Below are 21920 nucleotides of genomic sequence, written 5' to 3'. Positions count from 1 at the left end.
TAGAGGACACATCAAAGAATGAAAGCCAGAGAGCGTAACACTATGTTTTCTTGTTCATCACAAGAGCAATAGAGACTACATTCTAGTAATGACCTTGTAAACTAGTCTTTTATGCTTTCCAAAGACATTTTGAGAGGTGTTTGCCATGCAAAAGTTGATTACTGGCTCAAAAAGGTTCATAAATTGCTGTGTTTGGGTCTCAAAAAGCCAAACAATTGGATGTATAATTTCAGTAACACTTTCTTTTAGGTCTAACATGTTAACCTTGATGTAAAAATGCTTTGATCAGCCAAAAATAAGGCTGGTCTGTTGGATGGTTTAAGAGAGTTTTTGGCCATTTTCAGAAAAGGAGAACAGCTTTAACAAGTTATGATCACCACAAAAAAGGCTGGTTTAAGAATCAGTGCAAAATGAAAAACAAAACTAAACACATTTAATAATGTATGTTTATAAAAATTAATATGATTAAGGGTATTTAATTAATATGTGATTCAGATCTGGTTTCAGAACAAGTTTTGAAAATGTTATAACAAGCCATGAATTTGTACAGTCTTATTTAAATGTTTTCACTGAGCGTTATTTTTTAGTTGTGGACCTTTTTAAAAATTGTATGTTTTCATACAAATCATATCATGAAATTGGGATGGAAGTACAATTTAAATACATAAATGATATACATAATACTGATTATAATAAATTTTTATTCTTCTTTCACTTTAAAACTCCCATTTTAACTATAAACAGTGAGTGGCATTAGCTTTCAAATGGTCAAATGTCATGTTCTGCCCGTCCTATACAAGCTCACGCTGAGGCGTTCTGAGAAGAACAGTGTGACGTCTTTTAAAGATTCACATGAACAGAAGGAAGTCTGTCAGTGTCCCTTCATTTTCTGCTTCCACTTTAATCCTCCCTCAACCAAGAAACACAAATACAGCCTAACAATGTCAAGGGGAGCGTTAGCAGTAAATGCTAACCGTAAGATTAGCATACATTTCAATATAGTGAGGCATTTCAAAGTAGCAAAGCAACCAACTTTACTACATTTGTATCATTCCAAATGATATAAATTAGAGTGAGCTTAACTGTTTCTGTCAAACAATATGGCTTTTATTTAATTATATAAATTGCATCATTTGAAAGTTATAGTTTGTATAAAAAAAAAAAACAGATCATCCCCTTTAAATGAACAGTAAAAGTTACTTTAATTCAAAGTTGCTTAAATAAATGAAGGACAACACTTTAAGCAGGCAGAATAAAAGCATATTTTTGTGCATTCTTTGAAGATTTGGTATTCATCATGTTTTTGAAGTTAGCATCCAAGTTTTCATCCACTGTGGCTCATATTTTTTAATCACAAAAAATGTTTTTGATTTGATAAGACATGATCAAATATATGCACTTAAATTAGCTCAAATTGGCTGATTGAGTCTGATTAGCCTACAGCTCTACATGATGCATCATTTGTTTTTCATTTATAACACATCTCACACTTTCACCATGGAGATAGTGCTAATCTTTAGTGCCACCTACAAAAACAGAAGTTTTACGTCTTGGTAAAATATCACCGCAGCATGCGGTGAGAATAGCTGTTCCTGTGTCCATCTGTGTGAGGAATATAGATCCTCTTTCATAAACGGCCTTCGCTTCTATTTCCTCCCCAGCACTCTCTCATTTCATACGTGCGACTCGCACACATAGAGACGGCTCCCATGTGTCTCAATTTCCCCTCTTACATCTATACTAATGTTTTCAGCCATGCACCCCCTGTCTACACAGGAATGGGTAATGTTTGCATGGTGTTCCACTCTGCGGTCAGTCCCTGATGCTGGTCGATCTGACAGAGCTGGAGTAGAGGTATCTGAGAGCCATTATTCCACACGAATGAGCTTCACGACTTCCAACCTACAATCTCCATGTTTTTTGCTTTAGAAGGTGAGACAGATGAACTGCTGTACATAGCGACAAGAAGTGAGAGAATGGGCTTCTTGTCATGTACACAAATGCTGTGGATTTTTTATTTTTTTTGCTGTCCCGGTACCTGCCCACTACAAAAAAATAATTACACTTTATTTTTTGCATGGGTAGTCAGGAAAATACATATTAAATAATTTTGTTTCAGTGACCACATGACGGAGAAGTCTTGTATTGCCTGAATTAAACAGCTGCCTGTACATTATGCCCTATTACAAGGCATACTTATTTACTTACCAAATAAATAAATAAAATATTTTCAGTAATAATCATATTATTTATTTAAAAAATATAATTTATTTATAGATTTAAAATAATGGGTTATTTTATTATTAGTTCATTATTTTATGCTGTTACAAACTGGGAATAGAAACCAGCTGATTGTTCATTCTTGTTTATTACATTGTAAATGAATGAATGAATGAATGAATGAATGGAATTTTTCTTTGATTTGAGTAAAAAATGTTATTATGTAAAATAACATTATTATTGTTATTTTTAATTTTAAAATGATTATTTTTTATAATTTATACTGCTAAAGGCTGTCTGAAGGGAATATAATCCAGCTGACTGTACTCTGGATTTTTACACAGCAACTAACTATTGTTTAAATGAACATTTTTATTTAAAATGGCTTTTCTTTTTGTTATTAGTTTATTATTTTTATACTGCTAAAGCTGCTAAAAGGGAATACAGTCCAGCTGACTGTACACTGTCTTATTACACATCAGCTTTCTAAATAAAATAATATAAAATAAATATTATTTTGATTTGACAATATTTCTATTTGACAAAAAGCAAACAAAAACACACACATCAATCTCAGATGGGTGTTCGACTAAAAAACAAGTATAAAAATATAAATGTAAAGATGACAACACTAAAGCTCCAAAAGTATCAAAAAATTTATTTAATTTTTTTTTGCATAGCGTGTGACGTTTCGAGCATGCAGGCTCTTCATAAAACATGTTCATTTTCATAATTTAAATTTTGAAATAACATTTTTTGATACTTTTGGAGCTTTAGTATTGCCGACTTTACATTTATATTTTTCTACAATATTTCTATTTACAATAACTGAATAAAGTAATTTTTATTTAAAATAACTGAATAACTGATTTTTTTTTTATATTTATTTTTTTATTTTATACAGCCAAAGAAGAAAAAAAAGTCCATTACAATGCAGAAAACAATCACTTATATAAATAATAAATAATACCACAATAAAAAAATTATTGCTTGAAATATGAAAATAATTTAGTGATGATTTATCATTTTATTTCCAGGTCTGCAAACCATGTTGAAGACTCACTTGACTTCCCCTCAGACAATTTTTATTCTGTCCTTTGAGACACTGGCAGGCTGAGGGAAAAGCTAAAGAACAAAACAAAACGAAAGAGAGAGAGAGAAAGAGCAGGTGACGAGAAGGAGAGCGAGTAAAAGAGAGATAGTGAATAAAAGCAAAAAGGAGACAAGCTGTCCTTTCATTACCTGCGATGAAAAAAAAAAAACACTAAATAGATTCTGTCCTTCAGAGGTCTTTCTGGTAATAACTGAAATCTGACAGCAAAGCTATAAATGCCCTGCTTTAACCACAGTAATCACAATAAACATTCACTTTGACCGATCTTCTGTAAAAACACCCCACCGACAACTATTCTACGTCACCCTGCTGAGATGTTTATGGTAATTTATCTTATGGGATCGTAACACGGTTTCAGTCCGGAAGACAGTCCAGATCTATCATATGGTGTAAACAGAGCAAAACAGCATATTACAGTATGTTATAAAATAGTGACCAACCTTCAAGGCCTTCATAACTAACAGATACAACCACTACTGCTGTGCAGAGGACAGCATGTGAACAACAATTTTGAGAGTTATATAACGTCTCTTTATTTCCTGTTGGGAAAGTAATGACATTATCATCACAACAGCTCCAAAATATTTCACTTGAAGGACTGGGTAAAGGAAAAAAAAGTAATATTATTTTCACTTGAAAAAGTTTGGGGCATTAGCTTTCAAATGGTTGAAATGTCAAGCTTTGCCCATCCTATAAAACTCCTAGTTACACAAACTCATGCTGAGTCGTTCTGAGAAGAACAGTGTGACATCTATTAAAGATTCACACGAACAGAAGGAAGTCTGTCAGTGTCCCTTAATTTTCTGCTTCCCCTACCTGCAGATTTAATCCTCCCTCAACAAAGAAACACAAATTCAACCTAACAGTGTCAAGGGGAAAGTTATCAGTAAATGCTAACAGTGTGATTTGCATACCAATACAGTGAGATGTAACTAATTTAATGTAGCAAAACTTTACTATATTTTTAAGTAGTGTTTCCAAAATAGTGTAGCCTCTCTAGTAACAAGTCTAATTCATTCTAATGAATCGGTTCATTCAAACAGCTCATGTAAATGAACTGAATCAAAACAAACAACTTTAGGTCTTTTTTTAAAGCAGAATATTTAGTTACATGCTACTTTGTTATATGAATTATATATATTTTTACAATAATAAATTTAGTGCTGTCATGACAACTCTCTGAGGGATTGGCATGGTAATGTACATGACAATGTTAATGTATTTGGTCTTGGTGGAATAGATCTGCTAAGTACCGAGACTTGCTACTGCCAATACATCCACAACATGCTGCTGTGAGCATGTAAGAAATACTGCTGCTGCAAATATAACATACATTAAATTACCCACACATCAATCACCTCATAGCAGATCTATACAGGTGGAGCTGGGGAAGATGGAGGGTTTCTGAAGCACGCTGCAAACTGCTACAGCAAGCACTAGTCATATATTTGAATATTGAGCAGCGAGCTCATTGGCTACAGATACAGGAGAAAACCAATCAGCTGTGCCATTTGATAATGATGTCATTAGGTCAGATTAAGTCGTACTGCGCCATCTAGAGTTTCATGCCAGAACTCTGTGTTTATATAAACTAGAGTGTATTCTAGTTTAGTTGTTTTAGTGAACATTTATGATTAAAATTTTTATTCTATTATCCTGTTATCCTATAAGATATTTTATTTATTAAATGAGGCTAATTGTTTTTGTAAAAAATGGTACCCACACCGCCCAAGACCTTTACATCATCTTACATTTCATACAGTTGACAAACATGATGCAGGGTGTAAGGAGTGGTCTGAACGCACACATATAACAACAGACAGTCTGACGCCATATGGAATGGACATCTTTTTCTCCTGGGCCATAAAACCATGATCTAACGAAGAAGATTCCCGTTTGGTCATTTTCAAAGAAAACAGAACGTCAGTGCTGGAAAAAACTCCTCTCGATACCCCCAGACTTCATGCAGTAAATTCAAGGACATATCACAAAGGATGACGTGTTTACGATCGGCTCGAACTAAAGACAATTTCCAGACTTTTCGAACCAAAGACCTTATGACCCGGCTATCACGCGCATTCCTGAAAACGCGCGCCTTTTTCTCTGTTGCGCTCCCTAAAACAGACAAAGGAATTCAACTGGTCCATGTTGCTATTGAAACAAAGAAAGAGAACCACACCTTGGAATTAGAAATGAGTCTTAAAAGGGGAACAAAAGTTATACTGTTTCTGCTATTTGAAGCAAAATATACTCGAGAAAAGAAACACTATATACAAGATATCTATACATGTATTAAGAAGTGTGTGTTTGTGACATTTATAAGCTGTTGCATTATTTTAAATCTATGGTAAATCTGTTTCCAGAATTTATAATCTTCCTGAGTACTAGTTGTTCATTATCACATGCTCTGATTATTTAGGATCGTTTAATCAATGCCTTAACTACGAAATCGAATATAAAGGATATTTGTATTTTGGTGCCTGTTAAACGGCTACTGTTTGGTTTCGGATGAAAGCTGATTTAATGAATAATAATATTGTGGTATGAATGAAATCTTATCTGTTTTTCTTTAACGCCTATTTACAAGACGAATGGAAGTCTGCTGTTATAAGTTTTTATGTGATAAAATACTTGACCAGATAATGTATGCGAAACACGCAGCTACGCAGGGCGGGGCTCCGCCCACAGCTACACTTGCGATTGGACCACGCGCCCAAAAGGCAGACCCCAAATCGGCCCGTTAAAAACGGATGCACAACCTGAAAGTTCGGTTGGCGTTTGAAAACAACAGGAGGACACGCACGCCTGCGAGTCTCTCGTTCTGCTCACGCTGCAAAAGGGCTTCTGGCCGCAAACATCACGGCGGAGCCAAGCAACTAACACCAAGACTCAGTTAAACTTTGAAAGAACTTTAACATTGGAAGCTAAGACCTGAATCGGCTTCCTGAGCGTCATTACGTCAGAACGAGACGACCAACCACTGAAGAGCAACCGCGTCACACGACCTCCTGAGCAGCCTATCCGCACGCGATCCGTCTCAAGCTGAGCAAAGAACGGACATCACTTGAAGGAAAGACTCTTTGAACCGAAGAAAGCCTGACTTTGAACCGAACGCAAAAGACAAAGTAAGGCAAAATCTCTTTACTGACTGAAACCGGGATTCCTCTCTGTTGCTGTTTAAATATAGCATGGTTCTGTCTATGAGTTTCCTCAGGCTAAAACGAGCATTAAGTTAGAACCTAAGACTCTCTTAAGATCCGAACAATTCATTGCAACGAATGTGTGTTTATGTCTGTTTATGTTGTCTAGTTAATGTTGTGTTAGAATAGTGAATAAAACTTTGACTTTATTAAGAAATCTTTTGTCTGTGTTATGTGATTTAACATGTCGTAACTATTTGCCAAAAAGATCGCGTTTTACCTACGCTCAGCTAGGAGCTAACTAAGTTAACTCAATTTAACTATTTGATTTATTTTAATCGTTGGCCACGAATGAAATAAACAACCTGTTAAAAGATAACTTGCTGTTATTAATGCTTGCTGGACAAGTCGTTAACAAGGCATAAGTTGTACATTCTGATTAATAACAATTAATCACACAAAAGAGTGATTCCCTAAAAGCTAAATAATAAAATAAATATTTTTGTAGGATTCATTTTCTACAAGGGTTACAACTCTCTGTGTGATGTAGCCTATAAAATGCAGTTATGTGCCCTTAAAATTTAAGATAGTGGGGCACAAAATGCCCCTGTATAAGTTTTGTCTCATATTTACATTAAATGATAAGCGATATCATACAAGCAGTTAGAGCAATATCAGACCAGTGCTGTTTTTGTCTCGAATAGCAAATGTGATTTTAAACAACAGTTCAGTAAATAAGAAGTTAATATTTTGTTATATTTTAGATAGGCTACAATATTATCCTTGCTTAATTTTACTAAGCGAAAATATTACTGATAAAGCCACAGCAGAACTGTTGTGCGTCTCTTAACAACACAGTGGTGATTTTTATTATCTGAATGAATACGCGTTTTGGACGAATTGGGTGAACCAATGATTCAATGGCCCATTCATAAAGAGAGTCATTTACTTAATTCCTGAATGAATCAGCAGTTTGAACAAATTCAATGGCTGACTAAATTACTTACTCATAAGACATTTACCGCTGCCTGCTGGCAGTTTTAGTTTCTTATTTTGCGTATCATTATATAATTTTTTTTAATGTTTTAACATTTTTTTTTTTTTAAAAGGTTGCTGTTGTTACTTTATTTTGTGTATCTTCGCAAGCTATAGGAGCTTCACAAAATATTTTTTCAGTATGACAAGCAGTTAAAAAGCACTCTAAACAACAAAACAGTGACAAAATGTTAAGCAAACTCATTATCTGCCATAGGACACGGGAAAACGCAAAATGTAGTCGCTTAATTTTAATGAACTGAGGTGCATCAGCTGTTTTCTAAGACTCAAAGTGAATTTGAACAGTACATGCAGTGCTACATGACTGAGCTGGTATAAATTTTATAAGTCTCTTCAGGTGCTGGCGAGATTCCCTTTCAGTGCTCTACAAAGTTCTCGTCAAAAGTCAAAATGCCGTCGGGATTACCCTCTCGAAATGTGGCTCCTTCCCTGGCCTGATGACTAACTTTAATATTTGGCCTTGATATCTACCCCTACAGCAACATCAAGGGAGCAGAATAGTAATGGGCCGTAAAGCCATCCCATTCTGCAGCTATTACCAAGAATGAGAGTCTGAGGTCCTAAATCACTCAGGGCCACAGCAGGCGTCCATTAAACAGCCTTTAATGAATTACCCATAACCTCTGGGAAGACACTGCCTTCAATGACATCTCTCACAGAAAGCGTGCTTTTCAGCGGACACAAAAATCGTATACAGTAAGGCAGCAGGAGCTTTGACCATCTGAGTTGAAGGGTCTCTACAGCATCGCTTTGTGCTGGATGTGTCGTGATCTGAGGTTAGCAGGGCTTCTGTTGCAAGTGCCATCATCTGCAGAGGTGCTGCTGAAGAGGAGGGAAGCAATATCCTGGCTTGTGCTACAACAGCTGAATCAAAAAGTTTGAATGAGCGCCGCTATGAGGTTCTAACCCCGAAGTCCACTAGAGAACAACACTAGAGCTAAAAGCTTTGAATGAATCACTCAGCCTCAGCAGAAACGCCTCTGGAGAAATGCTTCTGCTCTCTTAAGAAATATTTACTTGTCAAACAAAATCTCTATTTTCTTTTAAAATCTTGCTTTCAAAACAATTCCGCATATGGATCTTGCAAGTAGTTAAGGATTTCATTACACTGATCAGTTTTTAGTAACTAGCTCAATAGCCTTCAAATTATTTAATAAAGGCTCATTCACATTACAAAAGATAACTACAATGATAACTATATAACAAACTAGCACTCACGCCAACATAAAATAACATTCTTTTTATTATATATTGTTATATATGGGATGGATTCTGATTGGCTATGATTGTTCAGCTAGAAAAAATTATTCTGAAAAGGATTCCAATGACATTGTTCCTCTGTTTTCATTAAAGCTGTTATGTGGACTTCCCCATACTCATAGAATTACAATGATTATTAAAACTTTATAGAGACAGTTATCGTTATGAGTAGTGTTGGGGAAAGTTACTTTTAAAAGTCATGCATTACAATATTGCATTACCCCATAAAAAGGTAAGTAATTACATAACTTTTTATGAAAAGTAGTGCATTATATTACTTTTGCATTACATTTTGTCACCTGAAATGGGCTTGCTTATTCATTTTTGGCAAATGTGAGGGCCCCTTTATGGTGAATCAGTAGTGCACACAACACAACTAAATCTCCAAAACACATTAAAATCTCCACAACACAAAGGAAACAAGCCACAAAATAATGAAATCTCCACAACAACAAAATCAGCTCAACAAAATGGAAACTAGCCGCAACACAATGGAAACAAGCCACAACAACGAAATTAGCACAACACAACAGAAACAAGCCACAACACAATGGAAACAAGTCCCAACACAGTGGAAAGAAACCACAACAACAAAATTAGCCACAACACAGCAGAAACAAGCCACAACACAATGGAAACAAGCCACAACACAACAAAATTAGCACAACACAATGGAAACAAGCTGCAACACAACAAAATTAGCACAACACAATGGAAACAAGCTGCAACACCAAGTTGGAATTACAACGATTATTAAAGGGGTCATCGGATGTCCATTTTATATAAGTTGATATGATTCTTTAGGGCCTTAATGAAAAATCTATAACATACTTTGATTCAAATTTCTCAATGCTAGTGTAAAACACACATATTTTACCATGTCAAAATCAGATCTGTTTTTAGCAAGCCATTTTAGTCCATGTTGCTTTAAATGCTAATGAGCTCTGCAGACCCTGCCCCTCTCTTCCGTGGGGTGACGAGCAGTACTGTTTACTTTAGCCCGAAACTGGCTAACTAGCACGTTATTAGGGAAGGCGATTTGCAAACATTCATAAAAAACCCTTATATTCACTTCTGTAGGTGAAGCTGCGGATCACGAATGATCGCGAACATAGATGCATTTAGGCAGATCAGAGATAGGCGCATTCCCTTCAAAATGAAAGTAACATTAATCCTCTGCATCTTCAGCGGCTCAGATGTCGGGAGTTAATGATGACTGCTGTGTTCATTATTACATCCAACAAAAAACACCTCAATTGCTTAATCGGAGACATCTTGTCTTCCCGTGCACCGGAGTCAACACAATGGCGGACAGCTCTCAGCTCACTGGCAGGCCTAAGATAAGACGGCCTTTTCAATCAACTATCGTGGGAGCGGCCTGTGCAGAACTATGTAATTCTGACAGGGCTCTCGGAACAGCCTGATTTGGGAAAGGGGATTTTAAAATAGGGATTTAAAAAAAAAAAAAAACACTGGGTGGATTTTTATCATTATAGAATTGATGTGTACACACACTTCCAACAAACATTTATGTTCAAACTTGTAAAGTGAATTTTGCATCCGATGACCCCTTTAAAACTTTTAGATGTAGTTATTACACTTACTGTCCTTGGTGTGACAGGGCCTTTAGTTGTGGAACACTTAGTTACCACAAACTTAGATGCTACAAACGGAACTATATTTTTTCAGTACACTTCTGCACATCTGCAGTTTTTCCCACAAGCTACTTTTTTCAATCAAGTGCCCAAAATCTATATTAGAACACTACAAGTTAATCACTTAACACAACAACTTAGAAGAGACTTCGTTAAAAGCACTAAATGAGCTAAAGCAGTTATGAAATCTAATTAGCAATTATTTACATGTCCCCATAAGTCACCATGCTTCGAGCCAAAAAGCTAATTAAATTCTTCAAATCGCAAGGGCTTGCGTATTTCCCTAGCCACAAAACTCATAGAAGATGCAACAATATGAAATCCATAGTACTTAGTCTTAATAGACAGCAAACTTAAACTTTCCAAACACTAAGTTTACAAAGTCTTTAAAAAAATCTTATGCAGTTCATTTGCAAGAACAAAAACAACATTTAGAGCACAATAGCAAAAACATACTGAGGTAAATATTACTATTCAATATTTACACATCAAATGCATTAAAAATTAAAGAAGAAAATATGGCTAATGGCAAAATTAATGTGTCTTTCTCATGGACTGAGCATTGAGGTCAACAGCCTATTAATTCTACATTCAACACCAAATGAAACACTGTAAGCTCTCAGTTTTCAGTTTGAGTAAGAGCAGGCCAACACTTTCAGAGAAAACAGCAGTCATGCCCTTAGTGTAGCTGAATATTTCGTGGCTTGTTATCTCAAATAACTGTAACACATGAGTTGTGGTGCTTCTCCTTTGCAGCTCATCATGATTACCTCACCCTGGTATTTTTTCTGTTATGCATTCATTAAAATATTCCCAAAGGTTTTATAAACACATACTCTGGAACTCTTCTCAACATACACAAATCTGCCGTCCCTTATGTGTGTGTATGAGCACTGTTTATGAGGGTTATAAGTGTCATCTAGCTGCTGGTGGTAAGTTGCTTGCGGTTAAGTGTCTTTGCAGGTCTTTTTCCCAGGAGGCGGCACTGGATGGAGTAACTGCAGTCAAAACATGCAGAATTATCTTACGTTGAACTTAACTGTACATCAGCCTCAGGCTATTATGAGAAGATAAACTTACACTTGTTATCTGGAAATATTCACTAATGTATAAATAAACACTTCTGTGGTTATGATTAATCCACAAAATACTGGGAATAATTAAAAGGTGAGAGAAGAGTCAAATGTTTTAAGTGAATTGAGCTTTTACAAAGTAGCAAAGCGAATACATTTATATTTTGAAAATAATTTAATTTGAAAGAAATGAATTTAGCAAGGACACATTACATTTATTAAAAGTGATAGTCAAAACTTTTACATTGATACAAAAGATTTATATTTCAAACATTCTTTTAAACTTTCTAATTCATCTAATAATCCTGAAAAAATGTATCTTGGCTTCCACAAAAATATTAAGCAAGCAGCACAACTGTTTTTTAACATTGATAATAATTAGAAATTATTATTATTATAATGACAAATGTTTCTAGCCATCCCAGGAAATCACATTTTTAAAACATATTAAAAAAGAAAATAGTTTCAATATACAATAGACATATGTATGGATCATACTCATCATAATACTTCTTACAAAGATTAAACAGAGTAAGTATTAACTAGTTTGGTAAATCTGTTTAATAAAGCTCATTCCTGTAGCTTGTAAATGCGTTTTCCAGAGTGAGTGACTAAAACTGGATTTTCAAAAACTAATAAACTGCTAAAATTAAAGAAATAGTCAACTGTGATACATTTCTATTATATATACTATTACAAATCAAAAACAGTGCCTACCCAGGAACTGGTCTCCATTGTACTAGATTTTTCTAAAACCCCAAAGGCAGAATTATTGGAACTCATACAGGAAATTACAAAAGTGATTACTGGTAGTTTATCTCTCAGAAAATGTTTCTCTTGTTATCACACTCGAGACTCAAGGGAGTCTGGGCAAGAGCTGAGTGTAATGAGACAAAACAGGACTAATAAACACAGCACCAAGAGATGCGACAAATATGCATGTTACATAATTTTTGTGTTCATTACTTGTTCTTTTTCAAAGTGCATATGGGGTGCTGTCTGAGCTGTCAGGCAGCTTCTAGAAATCTCACTTTAAAAATTTCACCAATTTGTAGAACAGTCAGTGTTTTTTTTATTTAAAAATAAAACAATAACCATTTCATTGATAGATATATTTGCGTAAAGATAATTGTATTGTTCACATTACCACACACTATTGATATTAATACTATTTATATATAATTTTAATTCTTTTCAATATACAGGTGGTGTTCCCTGCTTGACATTTCTGCCTGCCGCACCTCCTCCAGTGCACCTTTGGCTTGTGGGGATGTCTCCCCACCACCCCCTGTACTGACACCGCTGGTATTCCCTCTTCCCATGGCACAGTCAGCTCAATAATTAGGGCCTTCTTGGCCACTATGGCCCACACCACAGCGTCTGGCCTTAATGTTGTCTGGGTGATCTCTGTTGGAAAGATAAGCTGCGTGGCCCAGATCAACACGCATCTCTCATCCCTTTCCAGGAGTGAGCAGACATGTCCTCCCCGCCACTGTCTTCTGCCCGCCTTCTCCTGGTCTGAGGAACGGGATGTTTGGCCGCAGGGGATCTGAAGAGCTATTTGCCCGGACTCTACATCTTTCCAACTGTTCCGCCAACTTCCTCAGCACCTGATTATCCCACCATCTAAAGCGGCCCTGCGTCAATGCAACGTTACACCCCGACAGGATATGTTGAAGGCCTGCATTGGCTTTATTGCACAGGGGGCACTTGTCCTCACTTCCGAACCACTGGGAGAGATTTCGGGGACAAGGGAGGGTGTCATACGCTGCCCTCACAAGGAAGCTGAGCCGCGACTGCGGAGTTCGCCAGATGTCTGCCCAGGTTATGACCCTGTTAATGGTGCCCTCCCAGCGGGTCCATGCTCCTTGTTTGCCCTGGGAAACAGCCTTGATGAGGTAACGGTCCTGTTCCACTCGTGAGACCTCTTCCACCACCATGGACTTCCCTTGTGGCTTTGGACCAAAACTGGACTGGCTCTCCCCAGCCCAACCTTGCTCGGCTGTGTTGGACTCTTACCACGACCTCCTTATGCTGTAGCCTGTTAACGGCTTGGTCGACCTCCTGCTGGTCCCTCCATCTATGCCCAGTGCGTACGGTCACCTCTGCGTTCTTCACTGCTTCGTCCCTGGATTCCCTCAGTTCAAATACAAGACGGGTCTTCTCCTGCTTGGATCCGAGGTTGATGGACTTCAAAAGGAAGCTGAAGGGCATTCTTGCCGAAGAGACCTGCGTCAGAGAAGCAGCGTGGGAGGCCCAAACACTTCCTGATGTAGTTGTTGGAGATGGTGTCCATCCTGCCAGCCAGGGATGATGGTATTTCGGACATCTTCAGAGGCCACATACACGCTGGAAAAGTGTGACTTGGTAGCACCATACCTTCAATTTTCCAGGAAGCTGGCTGCTGTTGATTTTTCCGAGCCCCTCTCTCAGCTGTACCAGCTTCCCCATCTGTCTGTCGGAGAGCTCTGAAGTATACTGCCTTCCAAGACTTCGGACGGATTGCTCTTCCAGCAATGGTATCTTCTCCCCTCCTGATGTGAACACAGTCCTGTCGTCCCTCACCCCTTTCCTGATTGAAAGGCTCCTAGACTTTGAGGGTTTAATCTTCATCCTAGCCCACTGTATCAGTTCGTCAAGGCACTTAAGCAGCCGGGCTGTTCATGGAGCTGTCTGTAGAATGGTTGTCACATCATCCATGTACCCTCTCAGCGCCGGGAGTCTTCCTCCTGATGGTGAACTCAGCCCTTTGGCCATCTGTCTTGCTCTGATGAGGATGATTTCAAAAGCTGCCACAAACAGGATAGGGGATATTGAGCAGCCCATGGCAATACCGACCTCCAACTGCTGCCATCCAGTCATACGGCCATCGAGAGAGAAACACATGCGCAGGTTGCTGAAATACTTGGCTATGATGGTAATTACACACGCTGGAAACTCCACCAGCTTATGTGGTACTGAGCCATAAGCGTTCGCCAAGTCAAGCCACACCACATGAAATTCACTCTTCTCTCTTTTGGCATGTTGTATCTGATCCCAGATCACGGATATGTGCTCAATGCATCCTGAAAACCTGAGAGCCCAGCCTTTTGAAGTAGTGGTTGTTGCTGAGAAAGCTGGTCATTCTTCTTGCCAACACTGAGAAAAACTGTTTCCCTTCCACGTTCAGCAAGCCAATGCTCCTGAACTGATTGATGGTCGTGAAATTCCGCTCCTTAGGGATGAAGATTCCAACTGCCTCTTGCCACTCAACTGGAATAGACTGGTTCTTCCACACAACCCGCATGAGCTTCCACAAGATCTTCGTCACTTGTGGACAATTCTTGTACACCTTGTATGGAAGCCCATTTGGACCTGGGGCTGAGGCTGATCTGGCCTTTTTGAGGACCTCTCTAATGTCCCTCAGCCTGGGTGGGGAGGTGTCGAAAGGGGTCCTTGGGGGATCTGGGCATGGCACAAAACCTGGTGAGCCATGTGGTGTATCTTTGGCTGCATCCGTATACTGGCTCTTGATATAATATTCCAGATCCTCTTTAGTGATGGCCAGCTTACCACTCCGCTTCTCATCCAGCAGCTGATGGGCATACTTGAAGGGGTCTTTGAAGAAGTTATTTTCCTTCTCCTTCCGTTTCCTCCGCCCCCTGATCCGTTCTGCCCGGCGTAGCTTGGCCAGCCTCTGTTTAAGGTCATCCCATAACAGCTTGAGGCCTCCTTTTTCCTCTGGGGCTGCTTTCCTCCACCTCTTCCTCAGGTGACGCCTGTCTGATATGAGCAACTTGATGTGTCTCTCCCTCTGTCCTTTCTGTCTTGGGGCTGTGGTTTGTTTGGTCATACACTCTCCAAACCTCTCTCTGCACTCCTCGTATATGATGTTTCCCATCAAGGTTAGCTTGCGCTCAACCTTTCCTCGCAAAGAATGCTGCAGCACTCTACTGAGGTGTTCATCAAGCCTGCACCAAACCTCTTGCATATTTGCCTTTGGCCACTTGATCTTGATGTGCCTTTCTGGATGCTTGCGTTGAATTCCTGGTTGTGTGACTTGTGAGGGGACAGTGCGCATCTCGCTCTCGAGGGTTGCCGCCTCCTCTTCTCCTTCGTACGCTGAGGTTGCCCTCTCAGCACTGTTGGGTCCTGCTGCGCTATGGTTTGCTACCAGACTTTGGGTTCCTTCCGTCTGACCCGCCGAAGCAGTGCGATTGTGCTGGTCCTTCCACACTTCATTCTCCCTTGACGGATCCGCAAGCCTCTGAGTGACGTCACCTTCTGCCACCTGCATGTGCACTTCCAGAGGGACTTCTCATTGCCATTATCCGTTCCATTCGTTACCGTATGATCCGTCAGAGTAGGCCCATCTTCCACGCCGCCTCTCGGAGGGCCTTTGGGTTGTCTCTTCTTGTTTCGTTTTGTAGTCAGTTGAGGTGCTCCCTTGTGGGAAGCTTGCGGTTAAGGTGCCCGCCAGACTTTCCTGGCTGCCAACTGCACTTTCATAGTAGTCACTGGTTCCCCAGCATTGCCATTTCAATATACAGGTGGTGTTCCCTGCTTGACATTTCTGCCTGCCGCACCTCATCAGCTGTCAGGGTCATCAGCTGGTGCCACCGTTCACGGACGTTTCGCCCCTAACCCAGTACATCTCCCGGTGGGGGGGCAGTGGCTTGTGGGGACGTTGGGGTACAGAGCCCCAATTCCTGTCCCTCCTCCGTAGCCACAACCAGTAGCTTGCCTTCTCTGCCTCCACCGCCAGCTCCTTGATGGCTCTCCTCAGGCTTATCCCAGTTGTCCCAGCAGCTTGGAGAAGCTGGATTGCGGACTTTCCCACAAAGCCCCTGCATCCAACTTCTGCTGGATGGATGGTCGTGCAACAGATAAGTATGTATGTTTTTAAGTATACTGTAGTTTAAAAATAAACTAAACTTATTATAAATTGTTACACGTATAGCAAGCAATAAAAAGAGCATGTAATCAAACCTAAATTCAAATGTAAGCATCTAACAATCATATTTGAAAAATGTGTCTGTGACATGCAAAATTATATTACATTGCTTGTTGTTCCCAAAGTAAGTGGTGCTAATAGCACGTTCCATTTTATCTGAAACAAATTAATATGAATCTTTTAAAATTTTTATTACATTAGTTGCTGTGTTTATTATAGGCCAGTTTGAAAAATTACATGTCCAGTGAGTGGTACTAAAATGTTAATACTTTGTGTTTGAAAATATTGTTTCACCAACACTAAACCTATCATAAACCTAATCGACAGTGTTAAAAAGCAAACAAAGATAAAAGATAAAAATGCATTTGCTGAAGCAACCATGTCATTTTAGTTTGCTTCCACTAAAACGTATTTGAAAGTATTTGAGCTGTTTTATTATATCTTGTTTCACAGGACTCATACTGAGTGCTCCTCATCACAAGTACAATGCTGTAACAGATGAGCCACTGAGCAAGTTTACTATGTCAGAAAAGCCATACATACAGAGCTTATGTGATGCAAACGTCAATGTAATAGTTTACAAATCATGTACTACAGTAAAAGTGTTTCGAGGTCATGAATTATTGTGCAATGAAATGTACAAAAATTAGTTTTGATTAACCGATACTCCCCTAAAATCATAATTTATGTGAAAACTGCAACTGTAGTGAGAAGAATGTTGGTTTTAGAATGTCAAAGCTTTTTGAAACTAAACTTATGACTAGTTAAAGGTTTTTTACACATAAATGTGTTTCATTCACAGTATGCCAAATTCTTTAAAACCCCAACACCACTGAGCGTATTAAAGCTGTTTGTTTTAAAGTCAAGGTCAAAGGTCATAGTCCAGAGCCATCACAATCGGGTGGAAAATACTCTCTTTTGCAGAAATGGCAGGCTCCTGAAACAATAAAGCTAAACCTTTCAGTCATGTATCTGTCACTTCAGTCCCACCGCAACAACACCCCTGTGTCCTCTGCAGGATTTAACAGGAGGAGGGGCACTTGCTTTTTCACGACGAGCCCCAGCCTCCGCAGAAAACTTGCTAGAGATTATTCTCGTTGACAGCTCGCATTAGCAGATCAAAGGCAAACAGTTGGGCTACATTACTATTCCTTCTAATGTCTTCAGTCAGAGCAGTCGTTTGGCACACCTTTAACATTTAATGCACGTAGGAGGCGGCCCACTTTCACCCACTCAGAGCTACAACCATTCATAACCACTAAAGGCAAGCTTTTAGATGACCAAAGTTTGGAAAGGTGAAGTGTGTAGTTTCTTCAAAGCATATGTTTGTCTGAACAATGGAAGATTTTGGTGATCTTGGTCATGCAGCAATTACAAACATCACATTTAATATAAGAAAAACATAAAAATCCTCCATGTTCCTTTATATAATTTAAAAAGGAAGCAAAAACTGTCTAGTATTGAAGTAAAGATGGATTGCACAGTGCAGTATATCTGGTACACAGTACAAAACCAATGTCCTCAAAACTGTTTGTTTCTCTTCTTTTGTTTAATCTGAGAGCCTTCCTCTCAATGGGCCATTCCTAGATGAAATAGCCTTTTTATTTCATGAAACAAAATGAACACTTGGAAAAGCAAATGCTATTGAGAAGCTAAAACCCAATGATGTAAATGTGAGCCCTTTCTAAATCTAGGCCTGACAAACTGCATCAACTGTAACATCAGTGGGAGTTTGCTAGAGATTTGAGCTGTCAGGGGTAATGAATGTCTCCTATCTAGGACAGGCCATGTAAATAGAGCACAGAGGATGGTGCAGACTGGGAGACGGTCCTCTGGGATGTCCATGTGAGTGTGTGCTTCGTGTTTGAGTGGGTGGACAGACCTGTGGCCTACAGGCGCGCGACTCACCCAAGTTCCATTTAAGTCCAGAAGTGGTGGTTAGACAAGGGCTGCCCACAGGAATCAGACTACACCATTTCCCTTCCAAGCCAGTGTTCACATTCAGACGGTGCTGTCTGCCCTGTAAGTGTAAGAAAAAGAGCAGGAGATGGTCATAGAATGGAATGAGACTCTATTTGAAAATCTAGTAGATGTGGGAAAATAATAAACACAAATTAAGATATCTTTGATGAAATCCAAGAGCTTTCTGACCCTGCATAGACAGCAACGTAACTGCCACATTCAAGGCCCAGAAAGGTAGTAAGTGTTACTCTCATGAATGCGCGCTAAAGACTGACAGTGAAGAGAAGAAATTGTTGAATAAAGTCATTATTTTGTTTTCTTTGCACACAAAACGTATTCTCGTAGCTTCATAAAATTAAGGTTGAACCACTGATATCACATGGACTATTTTAACGATGTCCTTACTACCTTTCGGGGCCTTGAACGTGGTAATTCTGTTGCTGTCCATGCAGGGTTAGAAAGCTCTCAGATTTCATCAAAAATATCTTAAGTTGTGCTCCAGAGAAGAAAGAAGGTCTTAGGGGTTTGAAACGACATGAGGTGAGTAATTAATGACAGAATTTTCATTTTTGGATGAATTATCCATTTAAACATCTGTCTAAAGTTATTGTATTACTTCAGACTATTTGAAATATAGTATGCCTGTACATTCTTAAGTCTGCCTGTTCACTTAGAAGCAAATTAGCAAACTATCTTAAATAACTCTGGGGCAGCAGGTATTTTTTAGAATTGTTTATAAATGTAATATTTATGTAATATTATGCCGAGAGAGACTCTAAATTCACATATATGCTCCTCCACTGCAGACCTGCAAGAATGGAGAAATGAACTGTCAGAAAAGCTGAATTTTAAAACTTTCTCACCCGCAGAGGCACTGGCAACACACCATTTGTAATGCTGTTCTCAGTTCAACAACCTGGTTCAATATTGTGATCATTTCAATTATCACATTTCTAAAGCGGTGTATTGTTGTCGACATACACACACACTTACTTAAAAGTAAGATGAATGACGAAGCTTCCAAAATTACAGATATTCTTGCAAACTGGCTAGATGTTCCAAGAACTATTGTTTAAGTAATAATTAGCACCTATTACATTTGCCAGGTTAGATGCTATTTATAAATGGTTTTATTTTAATCTAAATATGCGTTGTGCAAACTTCAAAGTTTGATTATTCAAAACTCATTTTTATCCATCTCTGAAAAGCCAGGAATAGCAGTAAATGAGTGCTGCACAGACAGAGAACTGAATTCATGTTTTATAAGTCTGCTTTATGAGGGACGGAAGCAGTCAAGGACATCTTTATATAGACTGAGATGTATTCATTTAAATTTCTGGCCCATTACAAGAGCCAATAGATTAAGATTTTCACAATCATCTCAATGTTCTATATTCTATGAGCCTCAGCAGTTGATTAAATATTCTCATGCAGAATGCAAAGTAATGCAGCCAGAACAATTCTGTAAGGTTTCTTATTAGTTGGACAATATTTCAATGTCTTATTATTTTCTATACATGTCTGCAAAATTAAAAACAAGGGCTTGTCATGTACTATATAGTGTGCAAATATGAGCTGGTCTGATCTCTAAAGCATCATAAAATACACACACGCATCTCTCACATGCCTTTTTTTGCTTTATACAGCAGTGTTGAGTAAAAATGTTTGGCAATGCTTTCAGCATTTTTTGGAACAAGAGCTGTGACCTTTCAAAAGTGCACAAACAGGAAACAACGCAGAAGAGGCAGTAAAGTGTCTCTGCAGTTGTTAATTGCTTAATATCACCATTGATCATTAAGTGCTGCAATCAGGATGTCAAAAGTACACGAGTGCAAACACTGATTAGTACATGCTAATGAGATAGGGAGAGAAGTGTTTACCTCTTGGAGGAGGACAGCCAGAGAACGGTCTTGTATAACCACCACAGGCAGGTCGGTCATCTTCTGGGCATGAAACAAGGTCTCCACCGTGGCCATGATCTGGTCAAAGCGGCCTCCAAGACCACCCAGGGTTACGATGGTGTCTATCTGCAAAAAAATGGTACATGAGTAAACAAATAAATAAAATAAATCACAGAATGAACAAATTAACTGATGAATGAGAGATTGTGAGTTATGTCGCACACAAAAAAAAGTATGTAGAGTATGTACAACTATCCAAAAGAATGAATGAACAGATTAATGAGCGTTAATAATTAAGTAATTAATGAACAAACAGGCCTACCATTTTTTATGCAACCCAAGGGTAAATGTTCTTAAAGTCTTGAATGGACAAAGAAATTAATGAATGAACAGATATATGAGCAAACAAGCAAAAGAATGAGTGATTGTGGGAGCAAAACAAGTAGATTGAGATTGTTTTATGCAACTACAGGATAAATGTTTTAAAATGAACCAACATACAAACAAACGAACGAACAAACAAACAGTCAAACAAATCAGTGATTGTGGGTGCAAAGTAGTGGATGAAGTTTATTTATGCAACTCCAGAATAAATATTTTAAAAGTGCTGTTGCTTAAAAAAAAAAAACGAATAGACAAATAAACAAATGAATGATTGAACGAACGGACAAACAAATGAGCGATTCTGCAAGTTGATGATAAAATATTCTGAGAGTGCTTTTACAAAGTTGCACCGTAGCTTTTTCCTTCCCACTGCAGCCAAAAATGATGTACTTCTTCACTAAACAACAGAGTCATACATTATGGAATGTATTCAGAGGGAACAGTGCAGACCGGAAAACGTTGACTTGGCAGAATGTCTTTGATATTTGCTCCCGGGACCATTTGTCTGAATACTGCAATGTACCCATCACCCTGTGAGATCCAACAACTCTACGAGAAAAAAAAACTCTTTAAAATGCACAGAGGGTAATCAACACTTCACTGCCAGCCCCCACTGGCTCATTTAAATAGCGGGACTTATGAGACATCTGACACATAAATTGTTCATGTTACAGTGCCTCTGTAATTATGTGGACTGATTGCAAAACTTTTTTAAAAAGCGAAGCAGAAATGATGATATGTTCGTAACTTGTACTTGGAGTCTGAGGGTCAAAGTATGTCTTCACATTACCTGCCAAGTTTAATACGACAGTTTTAAAAACACAAAAAAACAACTTCTCATAACTACAACGTCTCACAAAGCCATTTCTGTAATTATTGGCATAACGTCTGTCCAATAACCGCTCAATTAGACATGAAAAACATGGTTGGACTTGCAGCTTTTGGTTTGCAACGTGCATCAAATAGTCCAAATAAATGTTGACTGGCATTCTGTTGGTGTCTCTTCTCAGGCTAAAACCAATAAACTGGAGTCAACGGTTTAAAACAAGCAGATAAATAAATATTTTAATAGTTGTATTCATGTTTTAGACATCCGAAGACTGACAGTGAGTCAAATGACCTCACTTGTTACCTCAGTGACCTTCAGCACAAAGCTTATTCACTTTTAGAAGTGTTACTTGTCGTTTGTGAGTGCTTGAAGACACAAAAGGTAGCACTGAGA

At 38.4% G+C, this 21920-nt stretch overlaps 1 protein-coding gene across 2 annotated transcripts in view; it reads right to left on the bottom strand.

The window, feature by feature from the left end:
- Positions 1 to 21920, bottom strand: part of LOC306864609 (thiamine pyrophosphokinase 1-like) — a 77248-nt gene that overhangs the window by 15920 nt on the left and 39408 nt on the right. For both annotated transcript variants that reach the window (XM_079408724.1, XM_079408725.1), the window contains exons 7-8: positions 20294 to 20440; positions 18360 to 18471 (exon numbers count right to left, since the gene is read on the bottom strand). In XM_079408724.1, coding sequence (XP_079264850.1) covers positions 18360 to 18471; positions 20294 to 20440 — 259 coding nt within the window. The remainder of the gene's footprint in view (positions 1 to 18359; positions 18472 to 20293; positions 20441 to 21920) is intronic.

This window comes from Barbus barbus, assembly GCF_936440315.1.
Source record: "Barbus barbus genome assembly, chromosome: 46".
Lineage (NCBI taxonomy): Eukaryota > Metazoa > Chordata > Actinopteri > Cypriniformes > Cyprinidae > Barbus > Barbus barbus.
This window is presented reverse-complemented; position numbering and strand designations above follow the sequence as displayed.